Raw genomic sequence first — 23487 nt, forward strand, 5'->3', positions numbered from 1 at the left:
GGGTCCCTTGCTGAGATGTTTGTGTCAGCGATAGTCACAGGTGAGGTGCCGAAGGACTGGAAGTTGGCTAACGTGGTGCCACTATTTAAGAAAGGTGGTAAGGAAAAATCAGCGAACTATAGACCGGTGAGCCTGCTGTCGGTGATTGGCAAATTGTTGGAGGGAATCATGAGGGACAGGATTTACGTGTATTTGGAAAGGCAAGGAATGATTAGGGATAGTCAGCATGGCATTGTGTGTGGGAAATTATGTCTCACAAACTTGATTGAGTCTTTTGAAGGAGTAACAAAGAGGATTGTGAGGGCAGAGCTGTGGACGTGAAATATATGGACTTTAGTAAGACATTCGACAAGGTTCCCTGTGGGAGACTGGTTAGCTAGGTTAGATCTCATGGAATACAGGGAGAACTAGCCATTTGGATACAGAACTGGCTCAGAGGTAGAAGACAGAGGGTGATGGTGGAGGGTTATTTTTCAGACTGGAGGCCTGTGACCAGTGGTGTGCCACAAGGATCGGTGCTGGGTCCACTACTTTTCATCATTAACATAAATAATTTGTTTGTGAGCATAAGAGGTATAGTTTGTAAGTTTCCAGATGACACCAAATTTGGAGGTGTAGTGAACAGTGAAGACGGTTACCTCAGAGTACAATGGGACCTTGAACAGATGGACCAATGGGCTGAGGAGTGGCAGTTGGAGTTTAATTTAGATAAGTATGAGGTGTTGCATTTTGGAAAAGCAAATCTTAGCAAGACTTATACACTTAATGGTAAGGTCCAAGGGAGTGTTGCTGAACAAAGAGACCTTGGAGTGCAGGTTCATAGTTCCTTGAAAGTAGAGTTGCAGTTAGATAGGATAGTGAAGAATGCGTTTTGTATGCTTTCCTTTGTTGGTCAGATTATTGAGTATAGGAGTTGGGAGGTCATGTTGCAGCTGTACAGGACATTGGTTAGGCCACTTGTAATATTGCTTGCAATTCTGATCTCCTTCCTATCGGAAGGATGTTGTGGAACTGGAAAGGGTTCAGAAAAGATTGACAAGGATGTTGCCAGGGTTGGAGGATTTGAGCTATAGGGAGAGGTTGAATAGGCTGGGGCTGTTTCCCCTGGAGTGTCGGAGTCTGAAGGGAGACCATATAGAGGTTTATAAAATCATAGATAGGACACAGACAAAGCCTTTTTCCTGAGGTGGGTGAGTCCAGAACTAGGGGGTACAGGTTTAGGGTGAGATAGGAAAGATATAAAAGGGACCTAAGGGAACAACCTTTTCACAGAGAGGGGGTGCGTGTATGGAATGAGTAGCCAGAGGAAATGGTGGGCGCTGGCACAATTGCAACATTGAAAAGGCATCTGGATGGGTATTTGAAAAGGAAGGGTTTAGAGGGATATGAGCCAGATGCTGGCAGGTGGGATTAGATCAGGTTAAGATATCAGGTCAGCATGGACGAATTTGGGCCGAAGGGTCGGTTTCTCTGCTGTACATCTCTATGACTCTATAACTTGCGTCTTTCACCTTTGGAGGGTTATTGTTTGAAATTCCCTTTGCGTGTTTAGTTGTGACATTCCATAATTTTTGTCCCCAAAATTCCACTTTGTCCATCCAAAGCCACTTTCAGCTGCTTCAACCTGTTAAAACCTATGTTTTGGAATTATAACTTATAAATGTCCACAGTATTTAAAGATTCTGACTCATCCTCATGCGACTGACCAGCGTGCAAAAGTCAGAATTGGGTAGTATCACGTGTCTGTTCAATAGTTATATCTTCCAAGTCTGACAATGGAAGGAAATCAAGCAGGCTGCACTATTGGTGGTTTTTCTCTGTCTACTTCCCCTTAATAAAGAATGTTGCAAGGATCTCAACAGTATTTACTATGGAACACCGTTGAACCATTGCCAGTTTTTCTGTCCATTTGTGCTATTCACGGTCCCATTGCTATTACCAGAATTGGATATCAGTTTTATAGAGTGGTGAGAGGGAATGTTGTCATTTTCATTATTAAAAATCCTTGCTTTTTCTTCATTTGTACCAAAAATGATGCATTTATTTCTTATAAACGTTACGGCCAACAATCCTTTCACAGTGAATTGGGACAATGTCATGTCCAGTGTGACCAAGAATACCAGGTTGCCAGTTGGGAGGTGAAGTGTGTCAGGGGTTCAGGCTTATGAACCCTTGAAGATTTCAGCATGTTTTTAAAAACATACTTGCTATCCAACACCCTGTATCCCAGAAGGTGATGAAAGGAATTACTTTTATCTTTTATGAGAATGTCCTGCCATAATGCATTATCTTGAAGGCGATAAATATTTCCTCACAAATCAGGGGATTTCCAAAAAGCCTTCAAATTTTGACCAGGTCTCAGCTGGGTGTGTCCCTACAACACAAGGCGTCACAACTACTATCAGTGGATCTGTGGTTCCGTGTTCACTTTGTGGTTTCTGCACGAAATATTTGTTCAGAGCATAACATCAGCAGTTTGCTCCTAAATTATATATAAAACAGATTGTAGATAGAATTTTACAAAACCTGGTTTGGAGACCTCTTGTACAGTTTACAAAGTAATCACACATTTATATGGAGGAATAAGAAATAAGAAGAACAATAACTATCATATATGCATATATTATATATAAATATATGTGTGTATATTATATACACACACATATCTCCCTTTCAAATAACACCTGTTTAAATAGATACAAAATTACACAAAGGTATATCCCAGTTAATTCTTTTTTGCACCAATTGGGTAGATAGTTCCAAAACTCTCGCTGACATCATAATGTTTCATATGTTAATTGTGTTTAGTCCATATTTCACACTAAAACAGTCATTTTGACTGGTAGCTATTCTTGGACCCGAAGTGTCTGCTATTTCCATTGTCAGTAATTCTTATCCCCCACAACCAAGAAGTAAACCTTGTTTTTAATCAGAATATCAACCAGTTTTTCTGGAACCTCCAGGTGAGGGACAGCAACAACGTTGGCATTTTTTCTTCAATGACATGTTGAAATGGTCATCTCATTTAAGAAACTGAATATACAGATTCACTCATGTAAGATTGGTTGGGACAGAGTTTATTGTCTGTCCCTAGTTGCCCTTGAGAAATTGGTGATGAGCTGCCTGCTTGAATCAATCTTGAATCTTGATTGCATTAGAAATATGAAAATTTGATATTGGCCCAAAGATGGAAATCCTTAGAGTAAATATGTTGGATAACCTAAGTTCAAATGCTTTATGTGTGATCAACAGATCTATCTGATGCTTCTAGTGCAGCATTTCCCATCCTTTTAACTATAGCAACCTTATTTCACGTATTTGAAAAATGTTGTAACTCCTCAATGAGAACTGTAAGGTGGTGGTGATTTGGGGGCCACTTATGGAGGGCAACACATTTGAAAATGGGGGCAGGTGAGAGATCTGTAAAAGCAGTGATGGGGGGGGGTGTTGGAAAAACAGGGCAAATGTTGTAATGAGATTATATCTGTCTGAATGCGCATGGAACTTCAAATTGACTATTGTTCCCTTGTAACCTCAACATTTCAGCTTAGTTCCATTGTTGGAAGCATTGCTGTACTATGTGGCTGAAGAGAATGGATCACCAAAAGAAAAAAAAAATTATGGCTGAGGCTTCTGCCCCTACGTTAGATGCAGGGAAATGGGCCTTTTCCTGGCTCCACAAACCCAACCAGCTAAACATAGCCTGGAATGCTGGATTTTCATTCTGGAGTGGTGGGATTCCATGGAGAATGGAGGAGGCAATCGCAGAATAAGAGTGGAGGCTGAGGGCTGTAGATTGGGCACATACCTACCTCTGGCAATGTTTTGAAGTTCATTTTTAAAATATGACACCAAAAACACCCCATCCCAGCTCTCACTCCTCACACACTGGACTCACACATTCCCTCTGGCCACTCATTCCTTCCACATCACTCTGTGCCCAACCATCAATCACCCACGACCCATCAGACTGCTTATGCTAACATAAGGCCTATTTCCACCTATCATCCTTTATCTGTTCTAACACCTATTTTTAGGTAGACTTTACTTTATCATAGTCCACATTAGCAGATCACAATAAATAATAAAGTAGACTGTACTTTGTTGAGAATAGCACTCCCATCCACAAAAAATGAAACATTTTGACTGCCTTGAAGATTCAAGAGAAGGTTTACCCCCCACATAATGCCAATCTCTGACCTACCCTGATACCCCACAGTTTTTTTTGTTGTTAATTAATCAGATTAGGACATCGCTGGCTAGGCCAGCATTTATTGCCCATCTCTAATTGCCCAGAGAGCATCATGAATCAATCACATTGCTGTGTGTCTGGAGTCACATGTATGCGAAAGTGATGACTGCAGATGCTGGAGGTCAGAGTCAAGATTAAAGTGGTGCTGGAAAAGCACAGCATGAGGTTCACTCCTGAAGACGGGCTTTTGTCTGAAATATCGATTTTCTTGATCTTCGGATGCTGCCTGATCTGCTATGCTTTTCCAGCCCCACTCTAATTTTGACTCTGGAGTGACATGTAGACTAGACCAGGTTAGGACAGTAGTTTCCTTCTCTAAAAGACATTAGCGAACCAGATGGGTTTTTCTGACAATTGACAACAGATTCATAGTCATCATTAACTCTTAATTTTAGATATTTTAAAAATTAAATTGAAACTCCATCACCTGCCCTGATGGGGTTCAAACCTGAGACTCCAGAACATTACTTGGATCTCTGAATTAACAGCACACTGATAATACTACTAGACCATTGGCTTCGCTTATATGGTTGGTCCAGTTCAGTTTCTCATCAGTGGTAACCACAGGTTATTGAACAGTGGAGGATTCAGAGATTGTAAAACCATTTAATATCAAGAGGCAATTGTTTGATTCTCTCTTGTCGATGATGATCATTGCCTGGCACATCTGTGGCAAGGGTGTTACATACAGCTCATTGGCAAATACCTGGAGATTGCCCAATTCTTCCTGAAATGGACACAAATTGCTTCAGTATCTGCATATTCACAAATGGTGCTGAATATAACGAAGTCATCATTGAACAGCCTTCCTCATCATCGAAGGATGGCATTTAAAAGCATCTGAAAATCGTTCAGCCTAGGACACTACTCTGAGGAACTCCTGCAATAATGCCCTCTGCTGAGATGACTGAACCTCAACAACCTCTGCCACCTTCCTTTGTACCAGGCATGACTATAGCCAGAGAGTTCCTCTGGCAGGGAAAGATTTCAGAGGAAATACATGAACAAATTGCAGGCTTCATTGTAAGGAATCCTTTAGCATTGGAGGGTAAAACTATCCCATACCCTCCACAATCCCTGCAAATGATTCAGAATTGCCTCCTCCCCCCCCCCCCCCAAATAAACGGTTGCACCTACACCAAATGGATTTCCCATGTTAGACTGCAGAGCTTGGCCGAATGCATCTATCCTGAATCTACGACAGTCCAACATTGGACCCTTTTAGATCTAGCAGACAGGGTTGTGTCATATAACATGAGACTATTTTATAATTTCCCATTTATAAACTGAATTGAGATTCCACCAGCTAGTATGCTATGATTTGAACTCATGTCCCATAGCCTCTGGCTCACCGCTCAGTGATATTACCACTAGGTCATCATCTCCCACACTAACTTTCAGCTTGATGTCCATAACTTTCACTGTAAAAAGTCCTGGAAGGATATGTTATAAGTGCAAATTATAAATAGCAGGGAGAAAGCCAGATGTGAACTTTAAACTTATTAGTAGATTTTAATTAGTTTAAAAAGAGTCATCTTAGTTTATGACTTAATTTACCAGGTCTGTGAATACTTCCCTTTTCAGTGGGCACCTGAAATGTGGCTTTGAGGTGGGGACACTTCTGCTTAACCCTCGATACTCAGCTGAAATTAGTAATGGGGTCCCATCAGGTGCATCCCAGCATTTGGATCAAGTTTCTGAGCTGTAAGTCATAATCTCTAAAAATAAATCTGTCATTACCTCTTTGAGGATTCCAGCATAGCAATGTAAATTGAATTAGAGACCCTATTAAATGTATGCAAGTTTAAGCTTTTGCAGAGAATACCATTTCTACTACAGCTCTCAATAACACTCGTCTTCACACTTTTATTTTAATTTCAGCTTTTATAAAAAGGCAAACTAAAAACAAAACACACCAATCTGAAGGTCTATTGTAATTTTCACATAACTGACACTGTTACAAATTTATTTCATGGTTGTTTCTTGTTGCTGGTGTAACAGCTGGTTGCTGGTGTAAAATGGTTGTATTTGCTGGTTCTTGTTGCTGGTGTAAAATGTTCTGTTTTAAAATATACAGGTATATCAGGAAAAGTAGAGTAACCTGAATCACAATGTGACAAATATATATAAGTACTACTCAATTATGGAATAATGAAAATAATAAATCAAAAAACTTAACCTGTTACTTGTTCCTTTTAAAATAAAAACTTTTCATGTAAATCAATATGTTACTTCGAAAGTAGCCTTAAACTGTGTCTTACTATTAATGTCCCACAGAAATACTTCTGTTTTCTATTAAGAACAGTTAATGAACATTATTTATGCAGTTAAAGTGGGTTGAATATAGCAAATATGTTACATGATAACAAGTGGGTACAACTACCTGTATGTAAACTCAATTCCATCAGTGGCCATACATAAGGCACACACAATATTACAACTCAAAGTCTCAACATACAATCACTGAGGCATTCCAGACAATGATTGGTGAAATGTGAAGTTTTTCTTCTGTGGACCTTGACTGCTTCCAACATTTTAGATAAAATTGCCAGATGTATTTATTTAGCTCTCCAAAGAGTACTGGTTTATGTGCTGTTGACGGTAACCAGCATCTGCTCCCAAAATACGTGGACAGTTCTGAGAATTGTTATCTTGCTTCTAAGGGAATAAAGGAAATAAAGATCATTGCTAAGTAAATGTTTCACCTAATTCATTTTACAGGCAAAACTTTCATAAGATCTATGATTCGCAGTCCACGGCAAGGTCAGCTTTTGTGTTACGTGGAAACTTCATTCCAAAACCTTGAGCTGTTTTTTTAATATTATTGTAAAAACAATCACTAGAGAATTTTCAATTCTGACAAGGGATAGTAGGTTAGCTGAGAGCAAATGGAAGGAGTTATGAACAGGGGCAGGAACAGAAGCATTATATCTTTTTTTGTCATGTGAAAAACTAACAGTCCTCCACATCAACAATATACTTTGAAAGTTCCCTTGCTTTTGTCAAAGACATTTGAAACAAATTGGAGTCTGAATTCTCAAAGCTTTGTGGAAAGTGGTTAACTGAGATATTGCTCATTGCTGATAAACCACTAAAATGAAAACCAAAGCAGCACTTAGCAACAGTAAAGGTAATAATCATCTGAAAGGTAGCACTGGAAACACAACCAGCTAAAACCATAACACCTTGGTTATTGGTCACAGAAGAAAAGAAATACTTTGCAAAGAATGTATTACAAAGAAATTGTGATGCAGAAACAAACCAATGGGGAATTGTTCCAAATGGTTCTCCACTTTTATACTCCAAACAAACCTCCTCTCACCCATCGAGAGAGATGATCTAATGTCACAAATAGAGGAAAATGGTTATGATATAATTTCCATTACAGAAATATGGCTGCACGGTGATCAGGCTAGGAACTGAATAGCCAAGGATATTCAACATTCATGAAGGATAGACACGTGGAAAAAGGAGGTAGAGTCACAGTCTTCAAACAAGATGGCATCAGGATTTTAAATGAGGATTAATGGATTGGAAGAAAAGCATGTAGAACTTGTTTGCTCGAAGGTAGCAGACATTGGTGGAAGTTATTTATAGGCTACCAAATAAGAGTGATGGTTTGGAGGCATAGTATGAATTAAAAGATGAGAGAAACATGTAGCCTGGGCAACACAGTAATCATGGTTACTCCAATCTGCATATAAATTGGTTAAAGAGATTGAGCACTAAAGCTGTGGAAGATGAGTTTCTGAAGTACGTTAGTGAAGGTTTTCTTGAGCAGCATGTTGAGGTGCCAGCTAGACGACAGGCTATTTTAGATGTAATATGATGTTATGAAAAGGGTGAATTAATAATCTAGCTTTTAAGTACATTTACTGATGAGTGAACACAATATAATAGATTGTGTAGAATCTTTTCCAGGTCTGAATGACATGGGCTATGTCAAGTAAGGTGGCAGAATCACCTGAGACACCCAGCGAGGCTTTTCTCAGTGTCAGGAGCAACTCTGCATTTTTAAACCCCAATATTGAAGGGATTCTCTCCAGACAGCAGCAGCAAGTGAACTAATAAGGGATATCATCGCTTGGTGGTGATCTTAATAACTCCAGATCTTGCCAAAATTATTTGCAGCTTCCTATTCCATCACCATCTGCTGTGAACAAACTAAATACCAAAGATTCTTAACGTGGAAGTCAAACTGTGTACCTGGTGACTTCAGCTTGTCGCCAGATCTGAAGGTCCTCCATGTTGGAGATGTGGCAGAGGGATTTTTATCAAGAAAAATGTGAGGTGCTACATTTTGGTTGGACAAATTGGGGCAGGACTTATATATTTAATGGTATGATCCTGGGGAGTGTTGCCAAATAAAGGGACCTTGGAGTGCAAGTTCATAGTTCCTTGAGACACAGGTAGACAGGATATTGAAGAAGGAATTTGATATGCTTGTCTTTATTGGTCAGTGCATTGATTATAGGAGTTGGGAGGTTATATACTGGCTGTACAGGACATTGGTTCGGAGACTTTTGTAATACTGTATTCAGTTCTGGTCTCCTTGCTACAGAAAAGATCTTGTTAAACTTAAAAGGGTTCAGAAAAGATTTATAAGGATGTTGCCAGGGTTGGAGGGCTTGAGCTAAAGGGAGAGGCTGAATAGGCTGGGGCTGTTTTCCCTGGAGGCAGGAACATTTTTGAGATTTATAAAGTCATGAGAGGTATAGATAGGGTGAATAATCAAAGTATTTTCCTCAGGGTAGCGGACATCAAATCGAGAGGGCATAGGCTTAAGGTGAGAAGCAAAAAATTTAAAAGGACCTAAAGGGCAACTTTTTCACACAGAATGTGGTGTGTGTATGGAATGAACTGCCAAAGGAAGTGATGGAGGCTCATACAATTATAATATTTTAAAAGCATCTGGATGGGTATATGAATAGGAAGGGTTGAGGGATATGGACCAAATTCTAGCCAATATTGATTTAGGATATCTGGTTGATAAGTTGGACTGACATGTCTGTTTGGGTGCTAAACATCTTTACGTTGGACTTTATGTTGTACACCAAGCACCAACACCTCAGGGCATGCTCCATGGCTACTGATCGCACATCCTGAGTTTTTCTTCCTTCGAATCTGAGCTCCCTCTCAGGCATCCATCCTCCTGGTAATCTAATTCAACCCTTCCCCAGCTACATTAGCAAATCTCTTCGACCCAGACTTCCAATCGATTCTTAGAAATTCTTAGTGCACATTCTCCATCAAATTTTACCATTGATTAGCAATAAATCCAACTTACAAAGGGTTATTAACAGCTATTTCAGCTGCAATTTAAGAAGTTAACTCAGTCTATCCTACACCACAGCTTGGAGTTATTGAGACATTGGTGGCATTGTAGTAAAGTTACTGTTCAGATTCTCTATAGACCCAGACTAATGCCCTTTAAGTGGGATTCAAATCCTACCAAGACAACTGGTGGAATTGAAATGTTAATAATATATAAATCTTGAATCAAAAGCTAGCCCTGTTCCGCCAGTAGGATAGAGAAAGCAGTAAAGTCATAAACTGTCAGGAGGGAGTTACCTTTAGTCGACCTCAATGTTGACTCCAGGCCATTAAGTCTTATGACATCAGTCAAAAATAGGTGTTCTGCCAATGGGTCAGAGCCCTGAATTACTGTGGATATTTTTAACTTGTGATTCCAAAGGACATTACTCAGCCAAAAATGGTTGCAGATGTAAATTAATTGGCCTTCTAGAGAGACAGACACTCAGAATTTCACATGTATGGATAGGAAAAGAACTATGAAGAACAATATATTCAAAAGGGAAGAGGTAACTTCAAAAGGGTTGAATTGTGATGTCTGTGATGATAAAGATAATGGAGGTCTGACATTCCCATGCTCAACGGAAAGCCTCTCCTGATGGATTGTGTCCCAAACTGCAGACATATTGAAAACAATGCAAGGTCAGGGGTTAAAATGCCATTTTCAACTCTATTGGAGGGTACTAGTGTGACTGAATGCTTTGATGTGTACCAGTCTGGATTCAAGGTTTAGCATGTTGTGATGATCACAGTCAGAGAAGTTAACCCAATACTACAGGGAACGACTGTTTATCACTTCAAGTGCTGCAAGCCAGTTAAAAAGAAAATAGGATAATAAATGAAATATCACTTATCCTGAATTCTGGAATTCAATCGCAGGAAATCAGAACCACAGAATCAAAATCAATCTGCAAAACTAAGGATTGTGAAACCAACTGTTCAGTTACCAACACAAACATGACCAATAACCTCTATTGCAAGTGTTCATTCTTCATGAACAATTATGAGACTTATCTGAATATCCTTTTTTTAATGTATATTCTTTTGAAATCACTTCTGTTTGTAGTGTGTGTGTGTGTTTGTAGTGTGTGTTTGTAGTGTGTGTGTGTATGCTGTTACTAATCCTTCTCACATTTAGAAATTAATAAACTCGGTTTGTTAATGAAGAAAACCTTTTAAAATGGTCTCCGTTAAAAACATCAGTCACATCGGTGTTGGAGAAAGGCATCCACAAGGAAAGGGATCCATTTTTACATTAATCGTGGTGCAATTAACTAATGGAATAAGGTGAATAAAGAAGGGGAGATTGTTCATCCATCCTCACTCGGTAATTTGGTGTATCCTATCTTGAATCATATTTAACCAATTAGATTCATTCCAAGTGAAGATCAATAAACCAATGAAGGCACTGAATATTGCAAAGTGTATGGGCTCAGATAACATTTTGACAATAGTATTGGAGATACAGGCTCTAGACCCTGGCCACACACTTTGCCAAGCTATTCCACACAATTACAGCATAGATATCTCCTCAACAACGTGGAGCCTTCCCAGGTCTGTCCTGACCCCAAAAAGTAGGGACGAGTCCAACCCAGTCGATTACTAATGTATCAATTTATCTCAGTCATTGATAAAGTGATGGTAAGGGATGTTAATAGTGCTATCAAACAGCATATATCCAGCAATAACCTGCTCACTGACTCTCAGTTTGGGATCCATCAGAACCATTCAGCTTCTCACTTAGTTCATGGTCAATACAGAGGGAAAAAAGGAAGACGTAAATTCAGCAGGGGAGGTGACAATGACTGCCCTTGATATCAGGCAGCATTTGACTGAACGTCGCAACAAGGACCCCTATAAAACTAAAGTTAACTGGAATAAAGATGAAATCTTTCCATTGGATCAAATTGAAATAACTCCAAAGAGGATGATATCCTATCACCAAGTCACCGTTTATTTATGTTTGAAGAGGCCTTGGCTTTACCTTCAGAGTCAGGTATCAGAGTGCCAGAATCTCAGAAACTCTTCTTGTTATCTATCAGCCAGGGCTCCCTGATTGGGACTATTCACCTGGTCCAATCAGGGAACTCACTCTATGAGGCCCAGTTGGCTGACCTCATTACAATCACTGCACAAGCAAGCACAAATCCAGATCAATTTGGTTGTTGAGAATCAATCATCTCAGTCCCAGGATATGCCTGCAAGAGTTCTTCAGGGTAATGTTCTAGACCCAAACATCTTCAGCTGCTTCAATATTCTGTCCACCATAAGGTCATAAGTGAGATGTCTACTGATGGTTGTCCTATGCTATATTCATGAATCCTCAGATACTGAAGCAGGCCATGTCCATTTGCGTAAGAGTTAGACACTATACAAGCTTGGACTGTTAAGTAGTATTCATTTCAAATAATGGCCATCTCCAGCAAGATAGAATCTATCCATCTCCATTTGATTTTCAATGGCATTTTGATTGCATAAATCCCCACTATCAACAACTTGAGGATTACCATCAATGGCAAACTAAACTAGACAATCCAATAAATATTGCTGGGATAAGAACAGGTCAGATGCTGGGAATTTTACAATAACCTCTCCTGACTCCTCAGCCTGGCCACCATTCTATAAGGCACAAATCAGGAGTGTCATAAGATACTTTCCACTTACCACAACAACACGCAAGAACATTGACACCATCCAGCCTATCTAATTAGCACCCATTCACCACCTTCATCATTCACTCTCTCCACCGCTGATACAGCAACGCTTACCATCTATCTTCAAGATGCACTGCAGAAAATCACCCAGGCTCCTGGGTGACAAAACCTTCCAAACCTGTGACCTCTCCCACTTAGAAGAACAAGGCCAACATGAGATGGAATGGTGCAGAAAGTTTTAATGTGATAAAATAAAAAAAATATAAATTTTATCTCTTAAGTACAGCACAATGTGGTATTTTATTATTTAGCCATTTATTAAGATTACTCATTTTATTTGTACAAATTACTGTACCTCACTATTTTGTCTTCTGTACATAATCAGGTAGGCTGTTTTTGACCTGCAAAATATTAAACAATTAACTTAATACAGAAAACATTTCTTATGATTTGTAATAATACATACGATTTTGCATTCTTCACATCAAATTCTGCAAAGTTCCAATGTCTTGGCCTATCAACCTAATTTTTCAAAGCCGATTTAAATACTTTGTAATTTCTCTTACGCGGAATCACATCACAAACAATTTTTGCACAATTTACCTACTGCACAACATTATGGCTCCAAAATTCAGTTTAGGTGACCGTTTAGATGCAAAAAAAAAACCCTGCTGTTTTCATCCAGCAACTTGGTGAGAACATTAGCATCGGTCAATGTGAATGGGCAAGAAGGATGCAGACATGGCAGATTGTGATGCCAGTCAACAACTAATATTGATTTGACAACTGATCTGCTATTTTTGGAGTCTCATAATAGTTAACAACTTATTTTAAACACAAACATTCAGCAGCACTATTAAGTCCCCACTACTTCTATTTAAAGGGATCATCAACAACTTTGAGTTATAGAGTCATAGAGATGTACAGCATCTTTGTTCCCTTTGTTCCAACTCATCCATACGGACCAGATATCCTGATCTATTCTAGTCCCATTTGCCACCACCTGGCTCAATTCCCGCTAAGCCCTTCCTATTCATATACCCATCCAGATGCCTTTTAAACACTGCAATTGTACTAGCCTCCACCTCTTCCTCTGGCACCTCAAGTAGATTAACTGCTTCTTAATTTCTACAGTTTTTATGCTGAGTTTTTGGACTGACTTGGTGTTTGCAGGATCTGAGTGCTTTTGTTAAATACTTATAGGATTTTGTGCTGCACTCGAGAAGTGATTGGAACGATATGATGATAGTGCAATTGGTAGGGGATAGTGCTGTTAAAAAAAGAGACATTGCCTGGGCTCCCCAACCTGTCCTTTATTGCGAAGATTCAGCTGGGTTAAAGATATGCTGCACATTTCTGGGATCTCAGTATTGCAAGCTGAAGCCGGAAATTGTGGGACAGATGCAGAGTAAAACAGGTCAATGCGGAAACAGCAAAGCAGCATTAGTGATTGCCGCTCTCAGAAAAATAGAGCCATGATTTTTCCGTCTTATTTAAAATGTTTTACCCAGAAGGCACCTCCCCTTTTACTGCAGCAAGCCAATTTTAAGCAGCATAAATTAACTTTAAATGGTACTTCACTCGAATCGAACACCCCCATTGACACATGCAGCCATTCAACAATGTGTTGAGCATTCGGCTGCATGCCAGCATTTTTATAATTATCAAGGAGCAGAAAATTTGTTTGCTTCGGGACAGAGTTTAATTGGCCATAATGATGCTGAACTCTAATTTGGGGGCTATCCAATTTAGCATCTAAAAGGATTTTAAATAGCTCGTTGAAGTCACTCATAGCCTTACTTTTCTCAAAGCAAACAAATGCTTGCAGCTTGGATTGAGTATTAAATAAACTTGATATCTACCTGAAAGAATTTTCCTTCTTCTTTTGCTAAAACGACATTCACAGGAGCCACACAAAAGGAGACCAAAAACAAAATTAAAGTACAAGAGTTCAAGAATTGGATACATCAAAACTATTATGATAATACCTAAAACTGAAAGTTAATCAATGGTACATTTAGAGTGTATAGGGTACATTGGGTGCATAAACACCTCCACTTTAGCAGAACATTAAATAGAAACTAGCAATAATACGTTTATGAGGTAACATGAGTTTACAAGTTTATAAGGGATTTATTTGTCTATTTCAGTGCATATTTGATAACTTCCATTCAAGTTTCTAAATACTAATACTGCCAATGTCGATAAATATTTACTATTCCCATATTAAGAATAACAAAATTGGCAAATATGTAGTTGTTGATTTTCCACTTTAGTTTTCACAAGGACTTCTGTTAAGGCAGAGATGCCCACAGAGTTGGGTTGTTAATGCTACTAACAAAGTTGCATAAAAGTAGAACTATATTTAAGTGTGGGGTGTAGTTGGGGCATGTAGGTGGATCTGGAGATGGACTGGGTCACAATATGTTTCCATTGTGCAATTCAACAGGAACTTTATTTACAGGAATGTGAAACAAACCTCATAAAACATTAGATGACTACTTCAAATAAATATTGCATTACACAACTGTATGAACCAAGTATTTGCTTCATATGCCAGTTAAGTACCATCTAGTCATTTTGTTATTGTATTCAGATTTGAAGAGGATCTTTGTCAAAAACCATATTCACATTATTGAAATGTATTCCTGGGGACTTCACCTAAGACAAATACGTGCTCTGCCACCCCAGGGCATGTTCGTAATGGGCATTTTGCGAGTGTCCCCCTTGATCCTGCTGGATGAACTGGAGGAGGACATGAGGATACCAGTCTTAACAGTTCAAGGTTCTGTAGAAGAGAAGGACAGGGAGGAAGTGGTATTCTTTCTTCTGGGTACAAGTCATGTTTCTCACTCTAGAGCTTCTTCACCTGGACTTCCATTGCTAGGTTTAAGAAGTACTGGGTCCTCCCTAGGCCTCAGCCAGAAACCTACCATCAAGCATCAGTAGTACATGCCACATCTTTAATGGAAATAACTGTCTGGAGCTTCATAAAAATTGCCTATAATCAGTGCTTAATTATTACATTTGTAAGTGTCTGTTCCAGCAAGATTCCAATTATGGTAATCAGCAATTGAGTTGAAGAATGTGTGGTTAAAAAATACAGATTTCCAGACTGGCTCGTTTTATGAGCACAAAACTCACTCCGCACTTATTTTCACCTTTTTACCAAAATAAACTTATATTTTACTGATTGCTGTTACCTTATCAATCTTTTCATCATTGAAGATATACCAACAATTTCCACATTTGATTTCAGCATAGTAGTGGCCACACTCATATTCCCCAACGTGGTGCCATATTGCAAACAGCTCATACTTTTCCTCCTAAGATGAAGAGAAATGAAACAGCAAGAGATGATTTCTTTCCCTGTAGTAATATTGATTCTCTTACATACAACTTCAACTTTTCCTGCGGTGACTGATTTTTGTCATAGCACAACTACAAGAGGACAGGACATTGACAGGCATGCAAATAGAACCAACGAAGCATTGGAGCAGGAATGCCAACATCGAAAGATGGAGTGTCCCAATGCTATCAAAGGAGGGGATGGTCATTTCAGAAAGATACTCCAGGTCTCTAATGAAGGATAAAACCTGAGGTGAGTCCTTTCAACTGACTAACTGTTGAATATCTCCAGTATATCGTGCTTTGATTTCAGGATCTATACATTTTCTGTTTTGATCCTTCAAAATGAACACAATTTCACGTTAAATTTATTATGTTAGAGGCACTATAGAAATACAAGTTGAAATATAGACAAATGTCAATTTTCACATCACATGTCTGATTCAACAGGATGAAATAAATTGCCAGATGTTGTGTTTTCCTGGTCCTTTTTTTTGAATACTGCTACACGACTGTTTACATCTAGCTGAAGTGATGCATATCTGAAGTGAATGGGACCAAGTGATTCTTATTCATTTTGAGATCCTTGATTGGGGCAGTTTGGCCTAGGCCAATCAGGGAGCCCTGTCTGACAAAGATTAACAGGAGATTTACAGAGTCTCCAGATTTCAGAGACTGCCTCTGAGCTGGCTGGTTGCAGCCAGTGTATTGTACACATGAAATAAATGGTGACAGGATACCTCTGTGCAGATATTTCAATGGCATTAGAAGAAAACAGTATGCCTGAAGAACATTCACTCGCAAGAGTTGGCGAGAAGCATTTCTGGCATCATGCCATTATTTTGGAAGCTTGACTCATTCGATCCTGCCATTGAAAACTGGGCCCAGTATATGGAAAGAATGTAATATATTTTCCAGGCAAATCACATCAGAGCAGATGAAAAGGCAAGATTAATCCTCAGGTCGGGTTGAAATGTCGACAAATGTAGACAAATCCTTCTGGCTGCTTGTGGACCTGCAGCCTTTTAAGTTATTAGGCTTTTAACTTTCCCAGAGACACAGACATAAAAAGCTACCAAGAGTTGATGAATTTGGTTAAGGAACATTACGGCCCCAAACCACCTCAAATTCTGAGACACTATCAGTTTTATTTGGCTGGGCAAAAATATCCCAGGAGAAACTACCAGAGAAATAGCAGGCATAAATCCCCAGACTCAGGTGGGGAGGCGTGTAGTGAATGGTAGCAGATGGATCTTATTGCATGGAGATCCCTGATTGGCCCAGATTAACAGCCCGATCAGGAAGCCCTGGCTGACAGAGATAAATAGGGGATTCAGAAAGTCTCCTGACGTCAGGGACTAACTCTGAGATGGCTGGTCACAACCAGTGTACAGTGCACATGTAAATAAAAGTGACTTGGGGATGGGATACAGGTCTCTGCAGTTATTTCAATATCATAGTCCAATATCATGGATTAACAGGATTCACTATATAGAAAACCATTTAAAGAATAACCATTTGGGTGAATTGGTGAAAATTACCAGTACCTCTAGAATGGTTTCCAGCAAAAAGTACCAACCTCTACAAGAAATGAAACTCCAGGAACTAAAGCAACTCACGTGAAGAATATTCTGCTCTTAGTTCTACATGTGAGAGTGAGTGTGAAAAAAAAACAGATGGGATATCCTAAACAATGCACATGGGAAAACAGATCATGTGTCTACTAAATGTTTAAGTGCTCACACAGTGGGCTTTTTTCCCATATCATTCCAAGGCAATGATAACCTACCCTTCGAAAAGCTGCCAGCCAATAAGAGGCCAGCAGCCACTGTGAGCATCAGAGGTCACAGCTTCAGATGACACAATAACCCAGAGGAGTGAGTGCATTGTTTACCATTACAGGTGCATTGGGAGGTTCTCATAGACAAAGGCATGAAGTTGGCTTTCAGTGTTTCCTTCTGGCTCTCAGCCATTCAATCCCTTTTGCCTCCCCAAATAATTCTCAGATTGTGGCAGCTCAAGGCCTCACAAGTAACCTGGAAGGCCGACTTTTCAGTTTTACCTTTTCAGAAGACTGCCACTGTTCTCGCCTGTTAATCATGGCATTGGCATGTAAAGGCTTTAATTGGACCACTTAAGGCTCCCATTTGGTAATGGGGCAGAAAGTCCTTCTCATATTGAACTTAATTTCTGTGGTGGTGCACAGGGGACAGGTAACTCTCTGATGCCAACAACCCTGGTCATCTTTCTCTTCTGCCACCTTTCCTGTGCTTTTCAAGATGAGGAGATTAGACCACAAGAATCTGATCATGTTCCAAAACAGGATGGTCTTGAAGAAAGTTTCCCCTCTCTGGACTGGTGTGAGAAATGGTGACAATGTTGCCAATGCACAGTGAAAATGGGGGAAAAATGACAGATTCTTGATGTGCAGAGAAGTTTTCCCTATTTTGCCTATGAGCCCTAAATGGTGACTTCAGAACCTTGCCGAGAGTGGCAAGTACAAGACTTTGCATCTCATTAAATCCCCAATTCATCCAACAGCTGCTCTGACATTCCTATATGCACCATGCCCACCAACCAGCTCAATCCTTCCTCCGCACAAGTTGTCACCAGCAAACCACCTCCCTCACCACATCAACATGCCTGCTCTCAGACTAACTCAAATACCACATCAAGCGTTTGCTACTTTGAAGCTCAGAGACATTTATGAGACACAAACCTCAGGATGCTTTTGGACTGACAGGAGCACGCACATCCTGTAGATGTTAGCTTACTTTCTTAGTGCTCACTCATTTACTTGGAGTTTGACACCTGTGTTTGCTTCACATTGCTTTCTTAGTGCCCGCTGGTTTCAACTCAAGTATAGGCAGCAGCCTCTGCATGGTGCACATTGCTTTCTCAGCACACAGAACCTTTACCACTGATTTACAAGCTGCCAGCCTCTGTGGCTGACCTTGCATTTTAAAGAGAAACAGGCAGCTAATGACAGTGTGGAGCACTGAACACTCCCATCTGTCAGTCAGATATAGGGTGGACATGCTGCTGTAAGATAAGTCAACATCAGACCTGCAGCAAATACCAGCAGCCTTTGCAGCAAGGACATTGCTTGTGCTTAAAGCAAATGGGCATGAGTGAAGGTCAAAGGGAAAGAGTCATTAGTCAAGGGTAAAGGAGAATTACAGTTAATCAGCAGGTATCGTCAGTCAGCTATTCATCTGGTGACAATCCAGGGCTTAGCCATGGTAAAACATTTGATTCTATCACAGCCTAGGAATTTCTGTCTTTACAGTCTGAAGATTGAGTCACAGTCAGTCCTGCAGATCAAGTGCAGAGATTCAGGGATTACAGGTAGTTTAGTCAACGTGATGTGGAGACTATAGATCAAGAGATTAGGCCCAGGGTAGTTTGAGCTGTCCTTGCCAGATCAGTCCAGAGGAAATTGTCACTCATGGAGGTTTCATCAATAATGGTCAGGGGGTTAATCGGGGACATATCAATGGAGGTCTGGGGAAAGCAATAAGCACAAGTCTGGGACTAGGTTTCATTGTATTGGGGTGCTGAGGGAATTGTGAAACTAACAACTTCAAGTCGGAGGGTGGGACTTCAGTCAAAGGGAGCTCTGAAAGTAGGAGCTTCAAACAAGTGATGATAGCTCTAATTTCTACATGGAGAGGGTATAGGTATTGGGAATTCCCAGGTTTAGGTTCCTGGGTAAAGTGGGCACATTAATAGCAATTTAAAGGAGTTCCAACAAAATAGCAGGAATGGGGAGCATAGAGACCGAAACACACTGGGGCCATAGGGACAGCAACAGAAAAGGGAACATGAGTAATGGATGGAAATTCATGACTTACAGGCAGAGGCTGCAAATCTTTGACATTAATATGAAGATGGAACCTTATCATGTTGGATCAAGTGTTAACGACACTATAACTTCACAAAATGGTTGTCATCCCATGCAGAGTGGGTCAAGTGAGTTACCATCATTTTTCATGAGGGACAAAGTTAACCTCTTCATTTTTGGAAAAATGTGAGCATAATGCCTCCACTAATTAATACTACCCATCTGGCTTCAATTTGTATTTCATTAGCAGGACATTTATTGTCCGAGGATAAGGTCTCTATGCTCCAGCAAAAACAAATCCATTGTATTATGTGCAATTGTCTCCTTGTCGAGTCTGCTGAACAAAATGCCATAACAACAAGGAATGTAAAAGCAGAACCTGAAGTCCCATTTCACTCCCATGATAAATTTGGATAACATACTGTCATTATTTTTGGAATTTGAATTTTTGAAACATACCAAGCTTAAATTTTAGATTCAGTTTTGCAAGTCATTACTTTTTAAAAGGTCACCAAGTCATTTGGAACACTGCCCCAAATGCTTTATTTCTAAGAATGCATGTGATTCTGTAAAGTGCCAGCAACCTATTTTGGTATTAATTGATGGAATGTCTATAATGCTGAGTTCATGACAGAACAAGAACCCAGACTGGGCCCTTGTTTAGCTTTTGATCTCAGTCCAGAATAATTAAGTTTTCAGTTCAGAAGAGAGGCTTTACCCAAGCAAAAAGAGTTTAGTTTGTTAAGTCTTTAAACTGTGAGAGTTTGTATGGACTTGATGTGTCCAATGGCCTGTTTCTGCACTGTAGAGATTCTATGACTCTATCTCTGCCACCCAATTTTTGCCAATTTCAAACCTGAAGATATTATATTCAATTCCCTCATCTCAACCATTAATAGATTATTATGAAGAGCCAAGAGGGGGCAGGAGAAGTTGTTGGCAGATAGGATCAAGGAAAACCCTAAAGCTTTTTGTAAGTATATCAGGAACAAAAGAATGACTACAGTAAGATTAGGGCCAATCAAGAACAGTAGTGGGAAGTTGTGCATGAAGTCTGAGGAGATGGGAGAATTGCTAAATGAATATTTTTCATCAGTATTCACACTGGGAAAAGACAATGTTGTCGAGAATACTGACATACAGGCTACTAGACTAGACAGGACTGAGGTTCACAAGGAGAAGGTGTTAGCAATTCTGGAAAGTTTGAAAATGGATATAAATCCCCTGGGCTGGATGGAATTTATCCTAGGATTTTCTGGGAAGTCAGGTAGGAGATTGCAGAGCCTGTGGCTTTGATCATCATGCCATCATTGTCTACAGGAATAGTGCCAGAAGACTGGAGAATAGCAAATGTTGTCCCCTTGTTCAAGAACGAGAGTGAGAGACAACCCTGATAACTACAGACCAGTGAGCCTTACTTCAGTTGTGGGTAAAGTGTTGGAAAAGGTTGTAAGAGATAGAATTTATAATCATCTCGAAGGGACTAAGTTAATTAGGGACAGTCAACACAGTTTTGTGAAGGGTAGGTCATGCCTCACAAACCTTATTGAGTTCTTTGGGAAGGTGACCAAACAGGTGGACGAGGGTAAAGCAGTTGATGTGGTGTATATAGATTTCTGTAAGGTATTTAATAAGGTTCCCCACAGTAGGCTATTGCACAAAATACAGAGGCTTGAGATTGAGGGTGATTTAGTGTTTTGGATCAGAAGTTGGCTAGCTGAAAGAAGACAGAGGGCGGTGGCTGAGTGGGAAACGTTCACCCTAGAGTTCAGTTACTAGTGGTGTACCGCAAGGATCTGTTTTGGAGCCACTGTTATTTATCATTTTTATAAATGACCTGGATAAGAGCATAGAAGCATAGGTTAATAAATTTGTGGATGACACTAAGGCCGATGGAGTTGTGGACAGTGCTGAAGGATGTTACAGGTTATAGAGGGACTTAGATAAGCTGCAGAGCTGGGCTGTGAGGTGGCAAATGGAGTTTTATGTGGAAAAGTGTGAGGTGATTCATTCTGGAAGGAGCCAACAGAAATAAAGAGTACTGGGCTAATGGTAAGATTCTTGACAGTGTAGATGAGCAGAGAGATCTCGGTGTTCATGTTGCCACCCAGGTTGATTGGGTTGTTAAGAAGACATACGGTGTGTTAGCTTTTATTGGTAGAGGAACTGACTTTTGGAGCCATGAGGTCATGCTGCAGCTGTATAAAACTCTGGTGCAGCCGCACTTGGAGTATTGCTTACAGTTCTGGTCACCGCATTATAGGAAAAATGTGGAAGCTTTGGAAAGGGTTCAGAGGCAATTTACTAGGATGTTGCCTGGTATGGAGGGAAGGCTGAGGGACTTGAGGCTGTTTTCATTAGAGAGAAGAAGATTGAGAGGTGAATTAATTGATACATACAAGATAATCAGGAGGTTAGATAGAGTGGACAGTGAGAGTCTTTTTCCTCAGATGTATATGGCTAGTACGAGGGGACATAGTTTTAAATTGAGGGGTGATAGGTATAGGACAGAAATCAGAGGTAGTTTCTTCACTCTGAGAGTAGTAGGGGTGTGGAATGCCTTGCCTGCAACAGTAGTAGACTTGCCAATTTTAAGGGCATTTAAATGGTTATCGGATAATTAAATGGATGAAAATGGAATAGTGTATGATAGATTGGCTTCAGATTGATTCCACAGGTTGGCGCAATATTGAGGACAGAAGGGCCTATTCTGAACTGTAATGCACTATGTTCTATTGTGAATAGCTGGGATACAAACAATGGTCCCTGGGGTATCCCACTAATCACTGAGTGCAACCTGGAAAAAGAACTTTTTATCCTTACTCTGTGTTTCCTGTCTGTCAACCAGTTCATGATTCAAGTCAGTTCCCTACTTCTTGCACTTTAATGTTAAATATGATTTTTTTTCTTCATGCAACTTTAAATAATGCCTTTTGAATGTCCAAGTAAACCATCTCCACCAGCTTCCCCTTATCAACTCTATAGTTATAGCATCAGAAAATTCCAATAGATTTACAAGCTTGATTTCCTTTCCATAAATCCTTGCTGACACACGAGGATTAGTTATCATCATAATCACCATGGAAATCAGTATTAATACAGAAAACAAAATGTGCATAAGAAAAGTTTTATTTCATCAACCATATATTTGATACAACTTTACTATATATACTGCAATAACTACAGTTCTAGAAATTAAATATATAATATCAAACATTCCATTAAAGATCCTGGGGTGTTGGTTTGGGGCTGAGGGGAGATTTAACTTTTAGCAATAGTCTAAAATGGGTGACATAGCAATTGAATCAATTGCTTATTGTACTGATTTTTTTTGTTCTTACTCATTGATTTCTTACCTTGGCTATTGTTGGTTTGAAACACCATTCATTGGCATTATCCTGTACAGAAATTGAATTAAAAGCAATAGTAAATATAAAATGAATTATATTCGCTGTATGGCATGACATTTTCAGATCAAGTTGGTTCAGAATAAGCAATACACTTGAAGTACTAAATGTTGCAAATGGATTGCATATGCAAACATTTGCCTAATACGTTGGACTATGAAACTCTGCTGACTTTATAAATAAGCCATCAAGTGCTATGAAACATTCCAAATCATTTAGAACATTTGGTGTAGCAGTTTCACATACTTACTAGCATCCCTGATATCAAGTACTTAACAAAACAGACAACAAAACATGAAGAATGATTATTTGAGGCTGTGCAGGCCATTTTCTTTTTCATCCTGGAGATGATATTAGTGGGGTGGAGCATATGATTAGGAGCCTGAGTAGGCCACTCCAACACACTTCATGATTTAATTCATGGGTGATCTCATTACACCATATTCCCATCTCACTATCATAATCCATCATCTCCCTGCTGCTAAAGGATGTATCTACCTCTGTCTTAAAAATATTCAAAGGTTCTGCTTCCACTGACTTTTGAGAAAGAGAATTCCAAAGTTAACAAACCTCAAAAAAAATTATCCTCACTTCTGTTTTAAATTGGTGATTCCATACTTTTAAGGCAGCCTGGTGGCTCCATGGTTAGCATTGCTGCCTCACAGTGCC

At 39.7% G+C, this 23487-nt stretch overlaps 1 protein-coding gene across 3 annotated transcripts in view; it reads right to left on the reverse strand.

The window, feature by feature from the left end:
* Positions 1-6116: 6116 nt before the first annotated feature.
* Positions 6117-23487, reverse strand: part of LOC122555819 (ubl carboxyl-terminal hydrolase 18-like) — a 41307-nt gene continuing 23936 nt past the window's right edge. For all 3 annotated transcript variants that reach the window (XM_043701993.2, XM_043701992.2, XM_087993714.1), the window contains exons 8-12: positions 22768-22809; positions 15423-15545; positions 14082-14107; positions 12575-12620; positions 6117-6910 (exon numbers count right to left, since the gene is read on the reverse strand). In XM_043701993.2, the coding sequence (XP_043557928.2) occupies positions 6815-6910; positions 12575-12620; positions 14082-14107; positions 15423-15545; positions 22768-22809 (333 nt within the window). In that variant the 3' untranslated portion in view covers positions 6117-6814. The remainder of the gene's footprint in view (positions 6911-12574; positions 12621-14081; positions 14108-15422; positions 15546-22767; positions 22810-23487) is intronic.

The sequence above is a fragment of the Chiloscyllium plagiosum genome, unplaced genomic scaffold (genome assembly GCF_037043375.1).
Source record: "Chiloscyllium plagiosum isolate Xiang-an unplaced genomic scaffold, Cpla_swu_hap1 HiC_scaffold_13, whole genome shotgun sequence".
In the NCBI taxonomy this organism is placed as follows: Eukaryota; Metazoa; Chordata; class Chondrichthyes; order Orectolobiformes; family Hemiscylliidae; genus Chiloscyllium; species Chiloscyllium plagiosum.